Here is a 19,628-nt window from a genome sequence, read left to right on the forward strand (position 1 = left end):
TATAAAGGAGCGTTGTGGTGTGGATGTGGATGTGGATGTGATTGGAAGCGTTAGGAGGAATACACTGAGGTGGTTTGGCCATGTGGAGAGGATGGAGGGTGAAAGACTGACAAAGAGAGTGTATGTGAGTGAGGTGGAGGGGGGAAGAGGGAGGGGGAGGCCAAGGATGAGATGGAGGGATGGGATGGAGAGGTATATGAGAGAGGGGTGTGTAAGTTGGGAGCAGGGCAGTGAAATGGTGGGGGACAGGGCGACGTGGATGCGATTTGTTTGTGGCCACCCCGAACGGGAATGAGGCGTCTGGCAATAGATAGACAGATAGACATATTTTTCTAATATTTTTCAGTATATATGCATTTCACATTATCAGCCAGATGTATTTCATCCATCAGCTATTAAGTTTAAAATGGGATGCCAAATAAGTCACATGCACCTCTGTACATATTTCATCCAACCAACTTGATTCCTTGTCAAATGGCCTCTCATCAACTTCCATACCCCTCTTCCTTACACTCCTATTTACCATTTTCATCCACCTTCTTAGCCTAACGCACCTCCTTCCATCTTCTAACCCACTTATATACTGTACAGTATTTTTTTTTCTTTCTTTTCTTTTCTTCTTTCACTCTCATCTTAAATGTCGGGACCAACTGCCTAGCCCCGGGCTCCTACGCTCCTAATGGGGCAATGTAGGATTGGATGATGAATGGATTCTTTTCTTCTCCTTCTTCTTCTTCTTCTTTTTTTTTTTTTTGCATCTACCCAGGAACCAAATCGCCACACTCTTCCCCATGCCACATTGCAGCAAGGCACTGTGAACATCAGTTCACTGCATGGGACAGTTCTGCAGAGGCAATTACTTGCCTGTGGTTGACGATTCTGGTCAGCAAAACAGACCCAGGTTGTTCATCAACAAAAATAACCATATCTGTAAAGAACTCAAGAGGCATGGCAATTGATGGTATCAGCAACTTACACCTGAAACATATGACATCCAAGCCCTTACAAATATCAGGGACTACTCACATGCACACTGTGGCATTCCCAACTTTTGGAAATATGGAACAATCATCACTTACACTTAACCCCCGCCACACTAATTCTTATTAACCCCTTAACCGCGGGGCGTCACTTTCGTGACGCTTGGGAGCAAGGGATCATACCGCGGGGCGTCGCTTTTGTGATTCTGTGTTATTTTGAATTCACCCGGGCTTTCAAGTGGGGGCTTGTATCATCTATCAGTACTGACAATGTCCAACACTAGTCAGCACTCCTAATCTCATCTGTACTCCCATCCATTGTTGACAATTTAGCCATTTCTCCCCGTTCTTGACTCCCATCCCTACGCCCACTACATTACCCTATCCTCTCGCCTGCCCGGCCATGCTACGCTAAGTAAATCTTCCCTGGAATTTTTCACTGATTTCATCCATTGAAATAAGCCCTATGTCGTATTCTTATACCAAATAATATATACAAGAAAGAAATCAGGTAAGTGAGAGTGCCATACACCTGGAATTGGCTAATTATCACCTGACAACACCTCACGTGCACTCGTTCGCTAATTTTCGCTGTTTTTTTCCCCTTGAAATATGCCGTATAATCTATTTTCGTAATAAATATACATGTAAGGAGAGAAGGGAGAAGCCTAAGTGATATTTACATTCATCTGGAACTACCTAATTTATAATGTATATTCTAGATTTCCTGCCAATCATATCAGTGCTACACAAAGCTGTTTCAAGATTTAACATTGGTAGCTCTGATTATATATCTCCTAAGTAGGCCTCTAATCTATTTTCGTAATAAATATACATGTAAGGAGGGAAGGGAGAACCCTAAATGATATTTACATTCACCTGGAACTACCAAATTTATAATGTATTGTCTAGATTTCCTGCCAATCATATCAGTGCTAGACTTAGCTGTTTCAAGAAGTAATATTGGTAACTCTTAATAACCCCTAAAGCAGGCCTCTAGGCTAGCTGGCCTGGCCCCTGCGTTATCAGTGTAGTCTCATCTTCCGAAGTGAGAGGACGTATGTTTCATCTTGCTGACTTCAAGGCCTTTTTTCACCCCCATGCAAATGGCTCTGTGACCTTTACCCCCTACTAAACCTCGTGTGGAAAGAGATAAAGGGCTGACAATTGATGAAAGAGTGACTACGATCTTTCTATTGAGTAAAACAGTGCAAGTGGAATTGTAAATAATGTGTAAATAATGTGTAAACAGCAAGTGAAAGTAATGAATGTAAATATACGTGAACAATGGAAAATAGTTTTATAAGTTATTTCAAGTGACAGTGCATAACACTGTAAATAAAATAGAAATGTAAATAACATAAATAAAATAGAGAATGTAAATAGAAATGTAAATGAGTAGTATTATAAGAATACGAGTATATACCCTAGGAGTAATGAAAGTGAAAGTTTCACTCTAGCATGTCTGAATGCTATGAGTTATGAGAGTGAAGATGAAAGTGACATTCACTCTCAATGCCAGTATACAGGACGAGAAAGTGAATGCTACGTATTTTACTGAAAGAAATTGAATCCCTACAGTGACAATAAACTAATACTACTGAAGGAAACTTATGGATAAAGACTGTAGATATATATAAGTGTTATATAGTAATAGAAATATAAAGTGTGAGGGGTTTTATGAATAATAAATGGCAGACTACCATGAGCGAACTAGTGCCAGTGCGACGATCAGACACGCTCGTAATTTCCATTGCTTTCACAGTGTTTTTTTTTTTTTTTTAGTATGGATCCCAAACTACTTGAAAATTGTAGAATAGTGTTTATAGTGTTTGTATCTGGCTGTGGTAATCATATTACGGGTTGTCGGGAAGTGTAAAGTGGAGACTTCGTTACCCTACTTCAGAGGTCTCCACAAGTCCTACGGTAACCGACGAAGGCTCAACAATCATTCCAGGAGAAAGCTGAAGGTATGTGCCATAAGCATATGTAATTTTATTATTCTAGGACTAATAACTGATTTTTGGCAAATATTTTTTGAGAGTCTGTCGGAGCCCAAATAACCCCGCGGCACACGCAAGTAATTGGTAAACAAGCCCGCGGTGTAGGGGTTAACCTGATTACCTTCCCTGAGTCACTGTTTTAGGATTTTTTTTTTTTTAATATTAAATTGATTTTTTGTCATCAGATCAAGCGTTTCTGAGCTCGAACTCTTCATCACTTTCGTCTTTTTGTAATTTACGCCTCATGGATGGGTGTGAGGGCAGCAATAAGTTGCCAGCACTGTGGGAGGTAGATGGACGTGAATCTGCCATTGCTAGGATACAAACAAGAACTGAATTACTAAATATGCGGTATTTGGCACCTGCGGCATGGCAGGGCTTGGCAACAGTTCCTGGTAGTGTAGAGGGAGACTCAATGTTTCCATGGAAATACTGACACTTCCTCGTGCCTGAAATCATGGCACGGAGATCCACTGCCTCATATGAGGCGATCAGCGCTGCCAGGGTTTGCCTGCACATATGAATTACTAAAGTGCGGTATTTGGCAACAGCGGTATGGCAGGGTTTGGCTACAGCTCTGATGGCATAGAGGGAGAGTCAATGTTCCCATGGAAACCACTAACACCTCCTCGTGTTTGAAATTATGACGTGGAGACCCACCGCCTCATATAAGGCAATCAGCGAGGGGAGGGGTGGCCTGCACATCGCCCCATATGAGGCAATGAGCGCAGCAGAGGTTAAACCAAACACCCAACACACCTTTCTTTGTACAGACCAATATCACTACATAGCACAACATCCAACATAACTCAATGCCTAGTTCTTAACAGTCAAACTTCATATCCATCCTGATCTCTCACAATATTGCTTTAGAGCACTACACTCCACAAACGCCTTACTAACTAATATCACACAAAATGCATCTGACATTTCCTCCTCTTTTCCACTCTTATGGCTCTGTAGCTGTTTCTTCTACTGATAATGCAGAACTCTTTCTTCAGACTTTCCCCGCCAATTCTACCTTAAATGATTCCAGTGCTGAACCTCCATCGCTACCCCTCTCACACTTCCTCATGGCTGACATTACAATTTCTTCCATTTATGTGTTTCTGCCATCACTGGCATCACTACTAACAAGGCATATGGGTCTGATGGAGTTCCTCCTGTTGTCCTCAAGAACTGTACTTCTGTTCTTACACCCTACCTAGGTAAACTCTTCGCCTTTGCCTGTCAACTTGTACCTTTCCTTCTTGCTGGAAGTCAGCTCTCATTCAGACCATCCCAGAGAAGGGTAACCATTGCCAGGCCTCTAACTATCACCCAATTGCTTTAACATCCTGTATTTCTAAATTTTTTTAATATATTACAAAAAAAAATTAACACACCTTTCCTATTGCAACCTTCTTTCCGATCGTCAGTATGGGTTCTGGCAGGGACGCTCCACTGGCAATCTTCTCATCTTCCTTTCAGACTCCTGGTCATCCTCCTTTCAGGATTTTGACAAGAGTTTTGCCACTGCACTTGACATCTCAAACACTTTCAATCGAGTATGGCATAAATCTTTAATTTCCAAACTGTCCTCATGCAGTCTCTATCCTTCTATCTTTCTGGTCATTTTACAGCTACTGTTTCAGATGGCCATCATTCTTTTCCTAGATCTATCAATAGTGGTGTTCCTCAGTGCTCTGTCCTATCACGAGCTCTTCCTTCTATCCATCAATGATTTTCTAAGCTGTACATCTAGTCCTATCCACTCATTCACTGATGACTCCACCCTTCACCTCCATGCTCTTTCACATCATCATCTCAGCAGTTACTTCAATAAGCAAGGGATGAGGCTATGACACACTTAATAACTGATTTGGCTGATACCTGTGATTAGGGTAATAGTGTAGTTTTCAATGCATTAAAAACTAAATTTTTCCTTCAATTTGTCAAAATCTTCTGCAGGAGTGTTCTCTAATTTTTAATAATATCAAACTCAATCTTTCATCATCTTTGAACATACTTGGGTGTTTCATTCTCCCAGGATTCATCCTGAAAAGATCATTTTACCTCTCTTGTTAAATCTGCTTCCAAGAGATTAGGTGTGCTAAGTCTAATCTGTGTCTTCTTTACCCTTGCACAATTGTTGACAATATACAGGAATTTCATTTGCCCCTGTGGAGAGTACAACTCTCATGTATGGGGTGGCTCCCCACATACAGCTTTTCTCAACAAGATGGAGTCAAAGGCTTTTCATCTCATCATCACCATGTGGGACTGCCAATTGTTGCCATCCAGCAGTCCATGTTTTAGGGGCTGACTTGTAGACTTTTCCCATGTATATCAATTTTTTTGCCACAATTATCAATTATGGGCAGAGTCTATCTACCTGCTCAAATGGAATTTAGCGCATACAGAACCCGTGCCAATGGAGGGGTTACTGTACAGCACAGAACTTTACTGAGCAGCATTACTTTGACCTATAACTACCTGAAGTCAGAATACAAAAAGACAGGAGAAAAAGGGATATGGAAAATGAACTCCTGATTTGCATAAAATCACCTACAGGTAATTTTATGCAAATCAGGAAAAATCTCTCATACGAACAAGTTACTAAAAACTGTACTGACAACATCCAGTTTGAAAAGTCCCTTACAAGCAAAATCAAGTCAACTACAAGATAAAAATTACATCAATGGAGTGAAGTGGTTAGTAAGACTGACCTGCTGCCAGGGAAGTGTTAGCAAGAGTGGAAGGACAATCAGTGCCAATAGTGAAGGCACACCCAGTCTTCTGCCATGTCATGAACTCCTGCCCCCATCCATCACTTATGCCAACATACCCATCCTTCTGCCCACCCACTTTCTCCATTCCCACTTTGTCTTGTTGAGAAGAATCAAGGAAAAGCTTCTGGATACGAAAAGCAAGCCTCATGTGCCATCCCCAGTCTGCCTCAGCTTGCTTGTAGTCATATCTTGTACCCAACAGTTGCCGCAACCGTGTATCCCTGCAAGTTAAGTGCTATATTGTACATCATCATCATCATCCTGACCTCTCCTTCCCACCTAAGGAGGGGGTGAAGTAGGGTCCAGAAAATTAAGGAAAGAGAAAGCTGTAATATACAGTTGCTAAAGAAAGTAGTGGACACTTTAAACATAGTAAATATGATACAATGAACAAAACATGCAGAAACTGATCTCGAAATATTATTATCATCATCCACACCTTCTTTTTCCACTTAGGGATGGGGTAAGGTATGGTACAAGGAACAATGAAAAACCTGATAAAAGAAGAAACTAACTAAGTCTGACCAGTAACATGGGCCACATTCTGATTCATTCACCATTCAAGCCCCCACAATCCTGATTCCACCCCACAGGCATGAACATCCACACTATTGCATTTCATACCATCTGTCAGATAGAATTCAATCCAATGACTATCACTTAAGTGGGAAAACACCAGTGCCAGACCCTTGTCATACACTCTTCCATACAAAATTCACTTGACCAACTCGATCCAGTGTTCCCTAGCCTTATCGCCCTTCATACCTCATTCATTCAAACACTCTTATCATATTCATCCATCTTCTTGGTGCACCATGCCTCATCCCACCTTCACACTCACTCAGTTACACCTTTTTCATCACTTTAGTCATACCCATTCTTTCTACACGACCATACCATCAAAGCACACTCCCTTCGACTCTGATGACCAAAGACTTCCTTACTCCACCATTCACTAATCACATTTTTCCCTATCCTATCCACTCTCTATAATCCACACACATTCCTCAACAATCTCATTTTCATTACTCTTACTCTTAACTTTTCATTTTCATGCCAGACCAGTTGTAGTTGTGCTACCCTAGTCTGTCTGATCATGCTGACTCATCGATCAAAGGCAAGCAACTGCCCCTACAAGGCTGTCCCATGCAGAGAATTGATATTTCCAAGCAGATGACAGCACCTCACCACACTGAAGCACAAGGATTTATGAGAGGGTTTAATTCTCTCGACACAGTTAGCATGGGCACCACAGTAGGCTCCATGTCACCCAATTATTTGGCAACATGGTTACCATCAAGCACTGTCAGTGGTTTCCTGAGCTACAGGAAACCATTTGGCTTGTCATTCACTGTGGGACTATCTGAAGTGGAAAGAAGATTAATACACAGTAACAGGACAGATGGCAGATATAGGAGAGGAAAAGGGAGCGTAGGTTGATTCTATATGAGTCTGGTGAAAACAGTAACCAGATTGATTATTTCCTGGTCACGAGGGCTGAAAGGAGGTTGGTGAGGGATGTTAAAGTTATAGACAACAAAGAGTGTGTGTGTACAGCAACACAAATTACTAAGATGTGACAAGATGCTTATGGAGTGGAGAGTGAAGAAGACAACCTAGCATCTAGGAGGAAAATATGAAGGTTGAAAAACCAAGCATAGAGGGATGCCTTCCACAGTGAGATGAGTAGAATTGTGGCTGAACAAGGAGCTGTTCAGAAATGTAAGTGATCAGTACTTAGCTTTCAAGAGCAATCTCCTGAGAGCCACTCATTAAGTGTGTGGATGAACAAGGGAACCTTCAAGACATTAGGCAACATGGTGGTGGGACAAGGGTGACAAAAAGCTGCAGTTAAGGAGAAAAGAAGACTTTTCCAGGAATGGTAAAGGGCTGGTAACAGAGAGGAATACTGTACTTGGCTGCCAAGCACAGAGCTAGAGGGGAGGTATACAGGGCAAATTCCGAGTCTCAAAGACTTTTACTGGATATCCTAAATTGCGCTGAAAGGAAGAATATGGTATTTAAGGTTGCAGATCACATGAAGAAGGAAAACAGGGATATCTTATGTGAGTTGTGTGTGAAGAATGATGAGGGAAATGTAGTAGTGGACAGTGGCGAAATCAAAGATGCCTGGAGAGAGTATTATAACTGATTGCTGAATGATGTGCTTGACTTGAACAGAGAAGGTTTGTCTGCTGTTCTAGAGTTTGGCCCTTGGCCTTTGACTGCTGCTGCTGCTCTGAGCAGGGCAATAGACAGGATACAGTTTGGGAAGGCACACATTTGGGTTGACTGCTGAAATCCTGAAGCCCTCAGGAGTTATATGAGTGGGGTTAGTTACTGATTTGATATGATTATATATGAGTGTGTTGTCTCAGATGGCTGGCTGAAAAGTGTGATCGTATGAGGTCTGTTCAGAATGCATCTAACCTTAGACTCTAAAAAAAAAAAAAAAAAAAAAAAAAAAAAAAAAAAAAAAAGCTAACCTGTTGTGCTAGGACACTAATCCCCCCTCAAAGTAAGCTCCTTCTGACTTGACTCATGCAGCCCAGCATTTAGTCCAGCAGATACTGCAATGAACCTTCAAATGTTGTCTATTGCTTTGATCTTTTGTCATTTGAAAGCTAAGAATGTGTAGATTAAGACTCTGCCAGGTGTCCTCGTCACCCTTGAGCATTTTGCATAATTCAAGATGGCGTCCAAGATGGCCGTCGGATTAGAAATAGCTTGCATTCACAAAGTAACACATTTGAATTAAGCAAGTTTGCATATTTTTGTGGTAATTGTATACTAAAACCTGGTGAGACGCATCTGCAGCCAAATGCTGCATGATAATGCAGATAATTAAGATAAGGCCATAAATGATGCAAGAAATGACTTGACCGTTTGAAAAAAATTGTTCAATCATATCTATCTATCTATACCTATTGCCAGATACCTCAGTCCTGTAAGGGGTGGCCACAAACAAATCGCCTCCATGTCACCCTGTCCCCCACCATTTCACTGCCCTACCCCCAGCTCACATTCACCTCTCTCAGGTACCTCTCCACTTCATCCCTCCATCTCATCCTCAGCCTCCCCCTCCTTCTCCCTCCCTCCATATCAAATCATATCAGTCTAAATCCTAATGAAGTATTAAGTCAAATATGCTTCTAACTTTTCAAAATAGGAAAAGTTTTTTGGTATGCACCACAAAATGCATATTAAGCTCCTAGACAGCTTAAAATGAATATTAATCAACACTTACAAATATCAAAATCCATTCATCCATCCATTATCCAATCAGGAAATACCAAACTTACAACCAATACAGCAGTGAAATTCTGCCTATATATGACTAAATTGTACATCCATAAAACTGTTCCAAACCTAAATCACATGTCTTATTAAGGCCTAGACATTGGGGGAAAAAAAAAAAGTTCTCTTGCAAAATGATATGAAATTACCGTAAAACGCCATAACTTCGGACGGCGTCCAAACTTCGGACATTTCGCAAAAAAATGTAATAATTCAAGTTTATTGGAAGAGAGTGCGATATTTGCAAAAAATAATGATGTGGGTAGGTAGGGTAATCCTCTAAGACTATTATGTATTAATCCTATTAAACTAGCTTGAATATGTGTGGGTGAAAAAAATTCGTGAATCCATTGGAAAAAATAACTGAATTTTCTTACCCTGCAAAACTTTGTTCACACAGAACAAACAGTTTCAATTGTAAAAAAGTGAATAGTACGATTATATGTAGAAAAGTGCTGTAAGTACTGGGAAGTAAACTGTTTCAAAATATATGCATGGATAATCTTGTTATGCCTGCTTTAATGAATACTTCTTTATTTTGCAGAAAAAATTCCTAACGTCGGACAGACAAATTATTTGAGCCAAATAAAGTCCAAACTTCGGACAGACAATAATATTAATGGTAAAGTGATGCTAATTATATAAACAGAAAAACATGGCTAAAACAGCGAAATCTCCTATAAAGAGGAAAAGAGCCTACACAAGTAAAGTGTCCAAAGTGCCCTGGAAAAGGCTAAAGATGACATAAATAACAAGAACATGAGTGTGCGCAAAGCAGCTGAAAAATATAAATTAAAAAAGAGCACATTACATGATTACCTGATACAAAAACATTGCAAACAAGTGGGACGTAATACTTCATTGAGCCATGATGAAGAGTTACTGGTGTGTCAGAGAATCCTCACATTGGCAGAATGGGGATTCCCACTCGACAATTTGGACTTGAGGATGTTAGTGAAAGCATATTTAGACAAACGAGGGGTTGTTGTGTCACGATTCAGTAACAATGTACCTGGTGTTAAATGGGCCCATTCCTTCTTCAAGCGCCACAAACAAACCCTTAGTAGACGATTGTCCCAGAATATAAAGACTGACAGAGCCAGAGTGACAAGAGCCATGCTAGCCGAGTTCTACAGTAACCTGAAAATTTCACAAGAAGGTGTGCCTCCAGAGAACATAATAAATTTTGATGAGACCAATCTTACTGATGATCCAGGTAAAAAGAAAGTCATAGTGAGGCGGGGCACTAAATATCCAGAGAGAATCATGAACTCAACAAAATCCTCAATATCTATTATGTTCTCTGGAACTGCATCTGGTGTGTTACTCCCTCAATATGTGGTGTATAAAGCTATCCATCTTTACGATACCTGGACTGAAGGGGGCCCTCCTGGAACACTATACAATAGGTCCCCCAGTGGATGGTTCGACTCGTGTTCATTCGATGACTGGTTCCACAAAATTATCCTCCCCTATGCTAAACGCAAGACAGGTAGAGCTGTCATTATAGGAGACAACTTGGCAAGCCATGTATCACCCAGTGTTATTGAGTCATGTGAGAAACATAATATCTCCTTTCTTCTCTTACCACCTAACTCCACGCACTTGACACAACCTCTCGATGTTGCTGTGTTCCGGCCTCTAAAAGTGCACTGGCGTAAGATCCTCGAGAACTTCAAGAAAACTACTGTTGGTAGGCTGAGTGCTTCATTACCTAGACTGCTTCCCAGCACTACTGACCGAACTGGTGGATAAAGTTAAAGGGACCATTGCTGACAACCTACATAGTGGGTTTAGGAAGTGCGGCATTTATCCTCTTGATCCACAGAAATCCATCTCAAGACTTCCAGAAGATTCAATCCAAGATACAGCTGATACTGGTACACCAGGACCATCTACTAGTACTGCCTTAGACAGCTCAGTGTTGGAATTGTTGAAGGACATGAGGCATGGAACCAGTCAGTCAAGCTCAAGTCCAGCTATAGTGAAACCAAGGCGAAAGAAAAGGTTGAATGTGTCACCGAGCATGAGTATTACTACAAGGGCACTACAAAATGAAACAGAGAGCCAGCATGAAGAGTGTGAAGTTGATGATCCACAACCCCAGCCACTGCAGCCACAAGAGGATACAGCAGAGATAGCAGCACAGCCTTCCACTTCCACATCTGCACCCAACCATGAAGCACAAGCATCTCCCCTGACAGTCACCTCTACCCAGATTATTGGGGATAAAGTTGTTCCCTCAGATTGGGTAGTTGTGTGGGTTCCCTTTGATACCAAAGACAGATATAGGCATTATATTGCTATCGTTGTTAAGGTAAAACCAGAAATACATGTCAGGTTTCTCAAACACGTTCAGGGTACACCTCACACATTTGTATACCCAATGGTTGATGACAGCAGTGACATAGACAAAGAGGATATACTGAAGGTGTTACCAGAACCAACACTTGACCGAAAGCAAAGGATGATTTTTGATGTAGATGTGAACCTTTGGCCTAAGTAATGATAATAATTTTGATATAGATCTGTAAGATACCATAGTCAGTACTACCAGTACCAAAGTTATTGCCAATAAGGTGCCTTATCCAGTAATGAGGTTTATTTTAAAGAAAAAAGTGATACTATATATTTAGTTACAGTATTTTATACTGGTAGTTAAGGAATAGTTTTTTGTACTGATGTACTACAGTTAATATGTTCCATGGTGCCTTCATAACATGTGCCAGTGTGTGCGTGTGTGTGTGTGTGTGTGTGTGTGTGTGTGTGTGTGTGTGTGTGTGTGTGTGTGTGTGTGTGTGTGTGTCTTTAGAACCTGTAAGAAATGTTCAACATCATATTATGTTATTTCAGTATGCATTTGTTGAGTCAATGAGGTAGATACTTGATAATTAAGTGAAGTTTTGTTTAGGAAAATGAGGACAGTTCCTCTTACAGTTTTGGGTACATGCAGTGCATTTTTATTTTATTTTTTCATCTCAAAAAGTTCGTGAATAGTTCTTAGTTCTATTTACGGCCAGAATACCTCACTACAATGTGATATGATGCAATTTAATGTGATATGAAATTACGAGCTCCAAAAAGAAGATATTTTGGGATACTTCTCTATATATATGTATAACTCTGGTCACGAGTGCCCAATATTTTTTTTTACATTTTTTAAAAACTTCTCAAGTGTCCGAAGTTTGGCCAGTGTGTCCAGAGATAGATCCCATTAACCATTCTCATGTTTAAAGGGAAAATACATGGATGTCCGAAGTTTGGAAGAGCTGTCCGAAGTTAGAAAATATGTTCCTAACTTCGGACACTTGAAAATGAAAAAAAAAAGCACAAGTTTAGCTTGGCTAATTTTTTTAAATATATGGATTTAGTAGGTACTCTCCCTGGCTACCACATGACACCAACAGGAATAAAATTGCACCATTCTACAAGGAGTTATTCATTAAAACACATAAAAAATGTCCGAAGTTATGGCGTTTTACGGTACATAGTTTCATTATGATTAACATGTTTTGAAAAAGTATACTAATGGATGCTCTTTACCTTCCAAATCAAGAATGGAACCAAAATATCACAGTAATATCTTAACCTAGCTAAAATTATTCAAAGAAGTCATTTAAGTGTCCAAAATCTTATAAATTATTACACATGAGATAATTCTCTTAGACTAAAAGAGCAGCTTTTGAAAACACAGAAGCAACCAATTTGGACAGTCAAGAAATATAATGCTTATGTATACAATTTTACATGAGTCAGGCAAAGAGTGACATTAATGCACTTTGTTCAATCTGAATACTGAGCATATGTTAAAACATTCACATCCCCTGCAATTGCAGAAAATTGTGCACAGTAAACTGGCTGCTCTGCAACCACATCGGAGTGACTGGCATGGTGCATCCTCACTTTTACAGATGAACTGCATTAACTTAATACACTGTATGATGCCAAAGGGACATTTGGAGGAACTGTTACAAAATCTATGGGCTTGTTTATATTATCCTTTATCCATCCAAAATTTTCAATATCCATGCTAGGGGGATGTGGGTCCACTGATTTATAAATGCATGCTTGGTAGTGGGCACACTTGACATTCTCTGTAAAGGATTCATTCATGGATGGAAGAGAGTTAAGATTTGGTGTTGTTGTACTTCCTTTGCCCAGCTTTGATAACCAAAGAGTCACATGAGTCTCTGACATGCTGTCACAGTGTGGAACTCCGTAGCATGCAACCATGAATTTTATGGCCTGTTTCACGACATCTGATATTGATGTATGAGTGTTGCCAAGAAGTGATAAGGACAACCCAGAATGCATTGCCTTTAACGTAGCACCTTTTCCAATAACATAGACTGATTTTTGTGGAGTAGTGAGACTTATGAACATCTACACCTTTTATATCTGACTTGATACCTTTAACTGGATTGAACAATGCATCATCTATCTCATCTTCCTAGTCATCAACCAGCGTCATGAATTTTTATTTTTTCAACCAAAAGATGAATACTCGTATACTAGATAAACCTGAAGATGTCAATACAAGCAGGTCTTCACCAAAGTATTCCTTGACTTTTTGAACTACAAACCATCTTGACATATTTGTACCACCACATGCTCTGCATGTATCAAATAATTCAACAGAATTCCAAACAAGTGTTTTGTCTTCTGTCATGCCATGAAGAAGATTCCAATGCACTATCTTTATCACAGTTTTCAGCACTGAATTATCCAGCTAGTGCTACTGAATTTGGTGACATGAATTCTGACTTCCAGTCTATATGACATCTTGCATCAGCTGTATGGTGGTCACTCACAAGTCCCTCCAGACAAAGTTTAACATCAGTAGCCCATTCATCATTTCTTTCTGTGGAGATGTTGAAGATGGAATCTTGGAACGAAACTTTTGTCCTTGTCCCAATAATTTCACGACACATATAAACTGGTTTCAATCTTGAGGGGTTTTTAGGATCTTTAATTAACGAACAATGTTCCCTATAAAAGATGTAGTACTCACAGAATGAAAATTGCTTATCCAATGAGTGTTTTTTTTTTTTTTTTTTTTTTTTTAATGAAACGCTTGCTTTTCATCTCTCTCTAGGTGTCTTTGTATGTGCGTGCTTGATGTATATGAGAAAACACATGACTTGTGACACAGTATTTTAAAGTTCTCATCTGTGACCACATTTACTTCAAGGTCATCTGCTTTCCCATCACTGCAAATTTTACTGCGCCTAATAATATTGCTAATACTATTGGAACCACATTAAATTAGTCGGTCTTCTTTATCACAGCAGTTGTATTTACCTCTTTCAGTAGACCTGGAGCGGTGGCGTCTTCGTCGTTGGTCTACCCCCCAGAGGCTGTCGAAGAGAAGAGGACAGCATGGGGGCCAAACCACCGCAAACCCCCCCGGCCCTCACAGGGCTTGAGTACCTCGGAGTGGCTTCGGTCACCCAGGCAAGTACCACATCTCCCAACACAACACACACAACAACACCGTTTTTTCTACACCGAGAAATGACCCCCCGGCTGTCATTTCTCAACGACTTTTTCTAGCTGGGGACATTGAGAGCAATCCAGGACCCACCAACAAATACATACGTCCAACATGCTCAAAACCAATCACGTCGAGCTGACAGACAAAGGTTCAGTTCAGTGCAATTCCTGCAAAAACTGGACCCATTACACCTGCACAACACTTGCATCCAGAAAACATTACACAAACAACTGGACCTGCTCCTTATGCTCCTTCCCCCCACCCACCAACCCCCCTACCAATCCTACTCCTAGTTCCTTCACACCTCAACAGCCAAACCCACCGATCCTTCCCACACCATCCAGTCCCCCAACTCCTCCCATTCCAACCCATCCCAATCCACCTCAACCCTTACCTCCATCATGACCTCCTCCTACCCCTTCCCCTCCAACCCCCCCCCCCCTGCAACAGCCAACACACGTCGCACACACAACATAAACATCCTTCGGCTAAACATAGATGGCATAATCACCAAAAAACAGGAACTCACACAATTCATCAAACAACAGAACATACACACTGCCATCTTACAAGAAACAAAACTACACAGAGCACAGAAAACACCGACATTTCATAACTTCACCACCATTCGACAAGACCGGGCCAACGGCGGTGGCGGTGGACTCATCACCCTGGTACACAAATCCAACTTTGCAGATACCAGAGCACACACAAAGTCACTTCTCCCCCCACATGACACCACACATACAATCAGTTAAAATATGCACTGGTAACAAATCACACATAACAATCGCTAACACATACATTCCCCCCAATCGTCCCCCACGGTATCACACAATTACTCCCCACAGATACACCACATCACTAACATACCCAGCATCATGCTGGGTGGTGATTTCAATGCCAAGTCGTCGGCCTGGCATGTCAACAACCCTGACACAGACAGAGGGCTGGTACTACAATCCCAGACATATCATCTTTTCATACTGAACAATCTAGACCAACATACTGTACCCATATCCCACACCAAGCCCTCTTCCTCCCATCATCTCCAGACATCACCTTCTGCTCCCTAAACCTCGCCCCCACTACATCATGGAGAGTGGTCAAAACCCTAGGTTCTGATCACCTCCCAATCATCATCACTACCAAAGCCAGAATCACCCCAGCTGGCCACAAACACACATACACTAATTATAAGACAGCCAACTGGGAGGCCTTTGTAACTGAAACAGAACAACATCTCGAAACACTAAACAGTACACCCATCACAAACATCAACACCACTGTGCACACTTTCAATACAATTGTACAAAACACAGACAGAAGATACATCCCTAGAGGCAACAGAAAGAGACACAACCCCAACTTCACACCAGAAATTCAAGGCCTCATCAGACAACAGGACACACTGCAACACTCCCCAACACCCCACACACAAGACACGGTACAACAAATACAAGAACTCAACACCCAAATAAACAATAAAATATCAGAACAGCAAACACTAAAACTGGAAAAATTACCTCCAAACACTTGACCACAAAACAAACCTCAGCAAACTCTACAAAACACTAAACAGCATCAAACTTTCCAACAACAACACCACACAATCACATGCTGACATCACAACAACAGACACCATACCCTCAAACAAACAACAAGCAAACATTCTCATGAATCACTTTTCACAAGTCAGCCATCTAAACCCCCATCACGAGGACCGACGTATCATCTGACGTAAGAGACAGTTCCCCACAGACCCAGACTACACACCTTTCACTTACAACCAGACGAAGCGCATCATTAACAACCTCAAGCACTCATCTGCCTGTGGACCAGACAACATAAGCAACATTCACCTTAAACACCTTGGACCACAAGGCATACAAGCACTCACCAACATATCAAACTACAGCTACTCACACAACATAATGCCCAACATCTGGAAGCATGGCATTATCATCACTATCCCTAAACCCAACAAAGACCCCATGTTACACTCCTCACACAGCCCATCACACTCCTCTGCACCCCCTCCAAAGTCACTGAACGACTGGTATTACAACTAGTCACACCTCACATTCCCCTAGCCCAGTCACAACATGGCTTTAGGCCATTATACTCCACAAACACCCTTCTTACAGACCTTACACAGAGAGTTTTTGATGGCATGAATTCAGCTAGGCCACCACACAGAACACTCCTAATCACACTAGAAATTAGCAAAGCTTTTGAGGCCATCCCCATCCACAACCTCACAAACAAAATACTCAACACAAACATGCACAATAACACAAAAAGATGGCTGGCAAACTACTTAGCAGGCAGATGTCCACACGTAACATTTGCCAGTCAGTTTTCTAACATCAGAAACTTCACAAACGGTGTCCCCCAAGGATCTGTTTTGTCCCCTACACTCTTGAACCTATACATGCACGACATACCCACACCCCACAAGCCACAGATACACATAGCTTCCTATGCAGATGATATAACACTTACATGTAGGCACCAAAATGCAAACACAGCTGCACACATCATTCAACCTTACCTCAACACACTACACGAATGGTTCACCACAAACAGGCTCAAAATAGCCCCAGCCAAATCTACAGTGACCCTTCTCACAAACTGGAGAGCAGAACACAGTCACATCCCACACCTCACCATAAACAACACTCCCCTACCACACACACACACACACACACACACACACAAAATCCTTGGTGTAACATACATCAATGTCATTTAAAAAACACATCAAAAACATTAAAAATAAAATAACACCAAGACTCATTGCTTTGAGGTCACTTGCCCATAAAACATTCGGACACAACAAAGGAACCACCACCACAATATACAAACAATACATACGTTCAGTGATGAATTCTGCAAGCCCTGTCAGGGCTTCTAACCTCACCAAAACACACTACAACACTCTACAGACCATACAGAACAAGTCCCTAAAAATAATCACAGGCTGCACAGCTACTACACCCTCAGACCACCTACATCAAGAAACTAAAGTCCTCAAAGTCAAGGATCACCTAGACATGAGAGGCACCCAGTTTCTTGCTGCAGCCTCCACAAACCCACAACATCCACTATATTACATGGCAGCACATCCACCCACACCAAGGAACATCAAAACAACACCCAGCACACAATACCATACAAAAATATGTCGTCTCTCCCCCCTCGCCCACCTCAGACCAGCTTCCAGAAGCATATCCACACTCAGATCACTCGCCGCTCCATTCAGTCACTTAAAGACAACATACAACTGCATGCACGGCCTCCTGACATCCACCCTTCTGAATCCTATCTCCCTCATGAGGACAGGGTCCACCTGGTCAGGCTGAGATGTGGGCACCATCCAGCCCTTTTAAGCTACCAAAAGAGGCTGGATGACTCCGTCACTGATGCCTGTCCAGGATGCAACACAGCACCCCATACTATTAAACACATTATGGAAGACTGCATTGCACACCATCACCTACATCAGCAACACAACATACACTCTTTGAGAGTTCTGTGGGAAAGCCCGGTCTCGGCCATGGCCTTCTTAAGGGACTCGGGGCTGTTCAGCCAGACTGCCTAGGGAACAACTACTACTACTACTACTACCTCTTCCAGTGGGACAGCATCTGGGTCATTAGGGTCTTCTTGTGCCTCAGGGAGAGGATATTGCTCAGGGGATGCGCCGACAAGCCCTGCTACCCTCTTCAGAACCAGACGATGATGATGACCTTTCATGCAGCATACTGGTACATCTTGGAACTGCAGTACCAGAGGTGCTGGGCTGTGCAATATCCTCAATTTTTACTGTTTGACCAGCAGGAACATTTAACCTTTTTCTTCTTTTTGTTGTAGACTTCTTTGTGCATTCACGCCATTCTCTGTGCATATGCATTAGGTTTGGGCACACATGTTTCCTTGTTGTGCCTTTTTGGTCGTTCCCATACTTATTCAGTACACGAGATGGATTGAATGGGTAAATACCACAAGCCTGAAATCCTGCCTTGATTAACAGTGGCCACTTGTCGCTAATCTCTTCCAGTAATATTGAAAGTAGTTGTGGGAAGAACCATTTCGGCATTACCCCCTACATGCAATCCGCTTCCTCTTCTCCATTCCTCCAGCACTTTTCTCCATGTTCTCTTCGCTGGTGCACTGACAGCCACATCTAACGATTGTAGTAAGTGGGTGAGAGAAACATTAACTTTACATTATGTTGGTTACAGACAGACAGGACGTCAAATGAAATATGTGAGGCAGATTGTCCCCCAATAAACCTTTTCTTTCATTTGGTGGTGGCAATCTGATGTAACGCCATGCACACGTCTTGACCCATTCAGAGAAAATGTCAAACCAGCCTATGGTTGTGCAGTTATAGTGACAGTTGCTTGGACCTCCTGTAGTCCATGTATCCATGAGACATTCAGCCTTATAGACAACGTAAGGGGCAAGCATTTACCTGGCCGCAGTGCCGGCGAACATCTCTCTATCTATCTATTGCCAGATGCCTTAATCCCGTAAGGGGTGGCTAAAAACAAATCATCTCCATGTTGCCCTGTCCCCTGCCATTTTCTGCCCTGCTTCCAGCACACACACCCCTGTCTCATATACCTCTCCACTCCATCCTTCAATCTCATCCTCGGCCTCCCCCTCCCTCTCCCCCCCTCCACCTCACTCACATACACTCTCCTCATCAGTCTCTCACTCTCCATCCTCTCCACATGGCCAAAGCATCTCAATGATGGAGATATTAGTCTTGCTTGTGTTCATAACCCTCTCTGCATACTTGATTCCCCTATTGAAGAACTGCTTTTTTATTTGGGATCATCCTGTAGGTTTGTCTCATTATAATTTATGATGTTTGATGGAGGAATGCCAGACAAGGAGTCTTCTAGGTGAGAGAAGTAGTCTTGAATTTGCTCTTTGGTGATGGTGGCATGATTTTGACTGATATTCTGACAGTCTCTTCTGGTATGAATAAGGCAATTCCTCTTATGAAACCTAGCAACCCAGTCATCCCCTGGTAGGTTGTTGCTGAAAGGTACAACCATCCTGGATGTTC

At 41.8% G+C, this 19,628-nt stretch overlaps 1 protein-coding gene across 1 annotated transcript in view; it reads right to left on the reverse strand.

The window, feature by feature from the left end:
• Window positions 1-19,628, reverse strand: part of Dnaaf3 (Dynein axonemal assembly factor 3) — a 122,284-nt gene that overhangs the window by 54,436 nt on the left and 48,220 nt on the right. Inside the window, exons 6-7 of the mRNA XM_080270753.1 lie at window positions 5,692-5,975; window positions 3,346-3,480 (exon numbers count right to left, since the gene is read on the reverse strand). Coding sequence (XP_080126879.1) covers window positions 3,346-3,480; window positions 5,692-5,975 — 419 coding nt within the window. The remainder of the gene's footprint in view (window positions 1-3,345; window positions 3,481-5,691; window positions 5,976-19,628) is intronic.

The sequence above is a fragment of the Coenobita brevimanus genome, chromosome 5 (assembly GCF_032717465.1).
Source record: "Coenobita brevimanus isolate Jiangsu-jjx chromosome 5, ASM3271746v2, whole genome shotgun sequence".
NCBI lineage: Eukaryota > Metazoa > Arthropoda > Malacostraca > Decapoda > Coenobitidae > Coenobita > Coenobita brevimanus.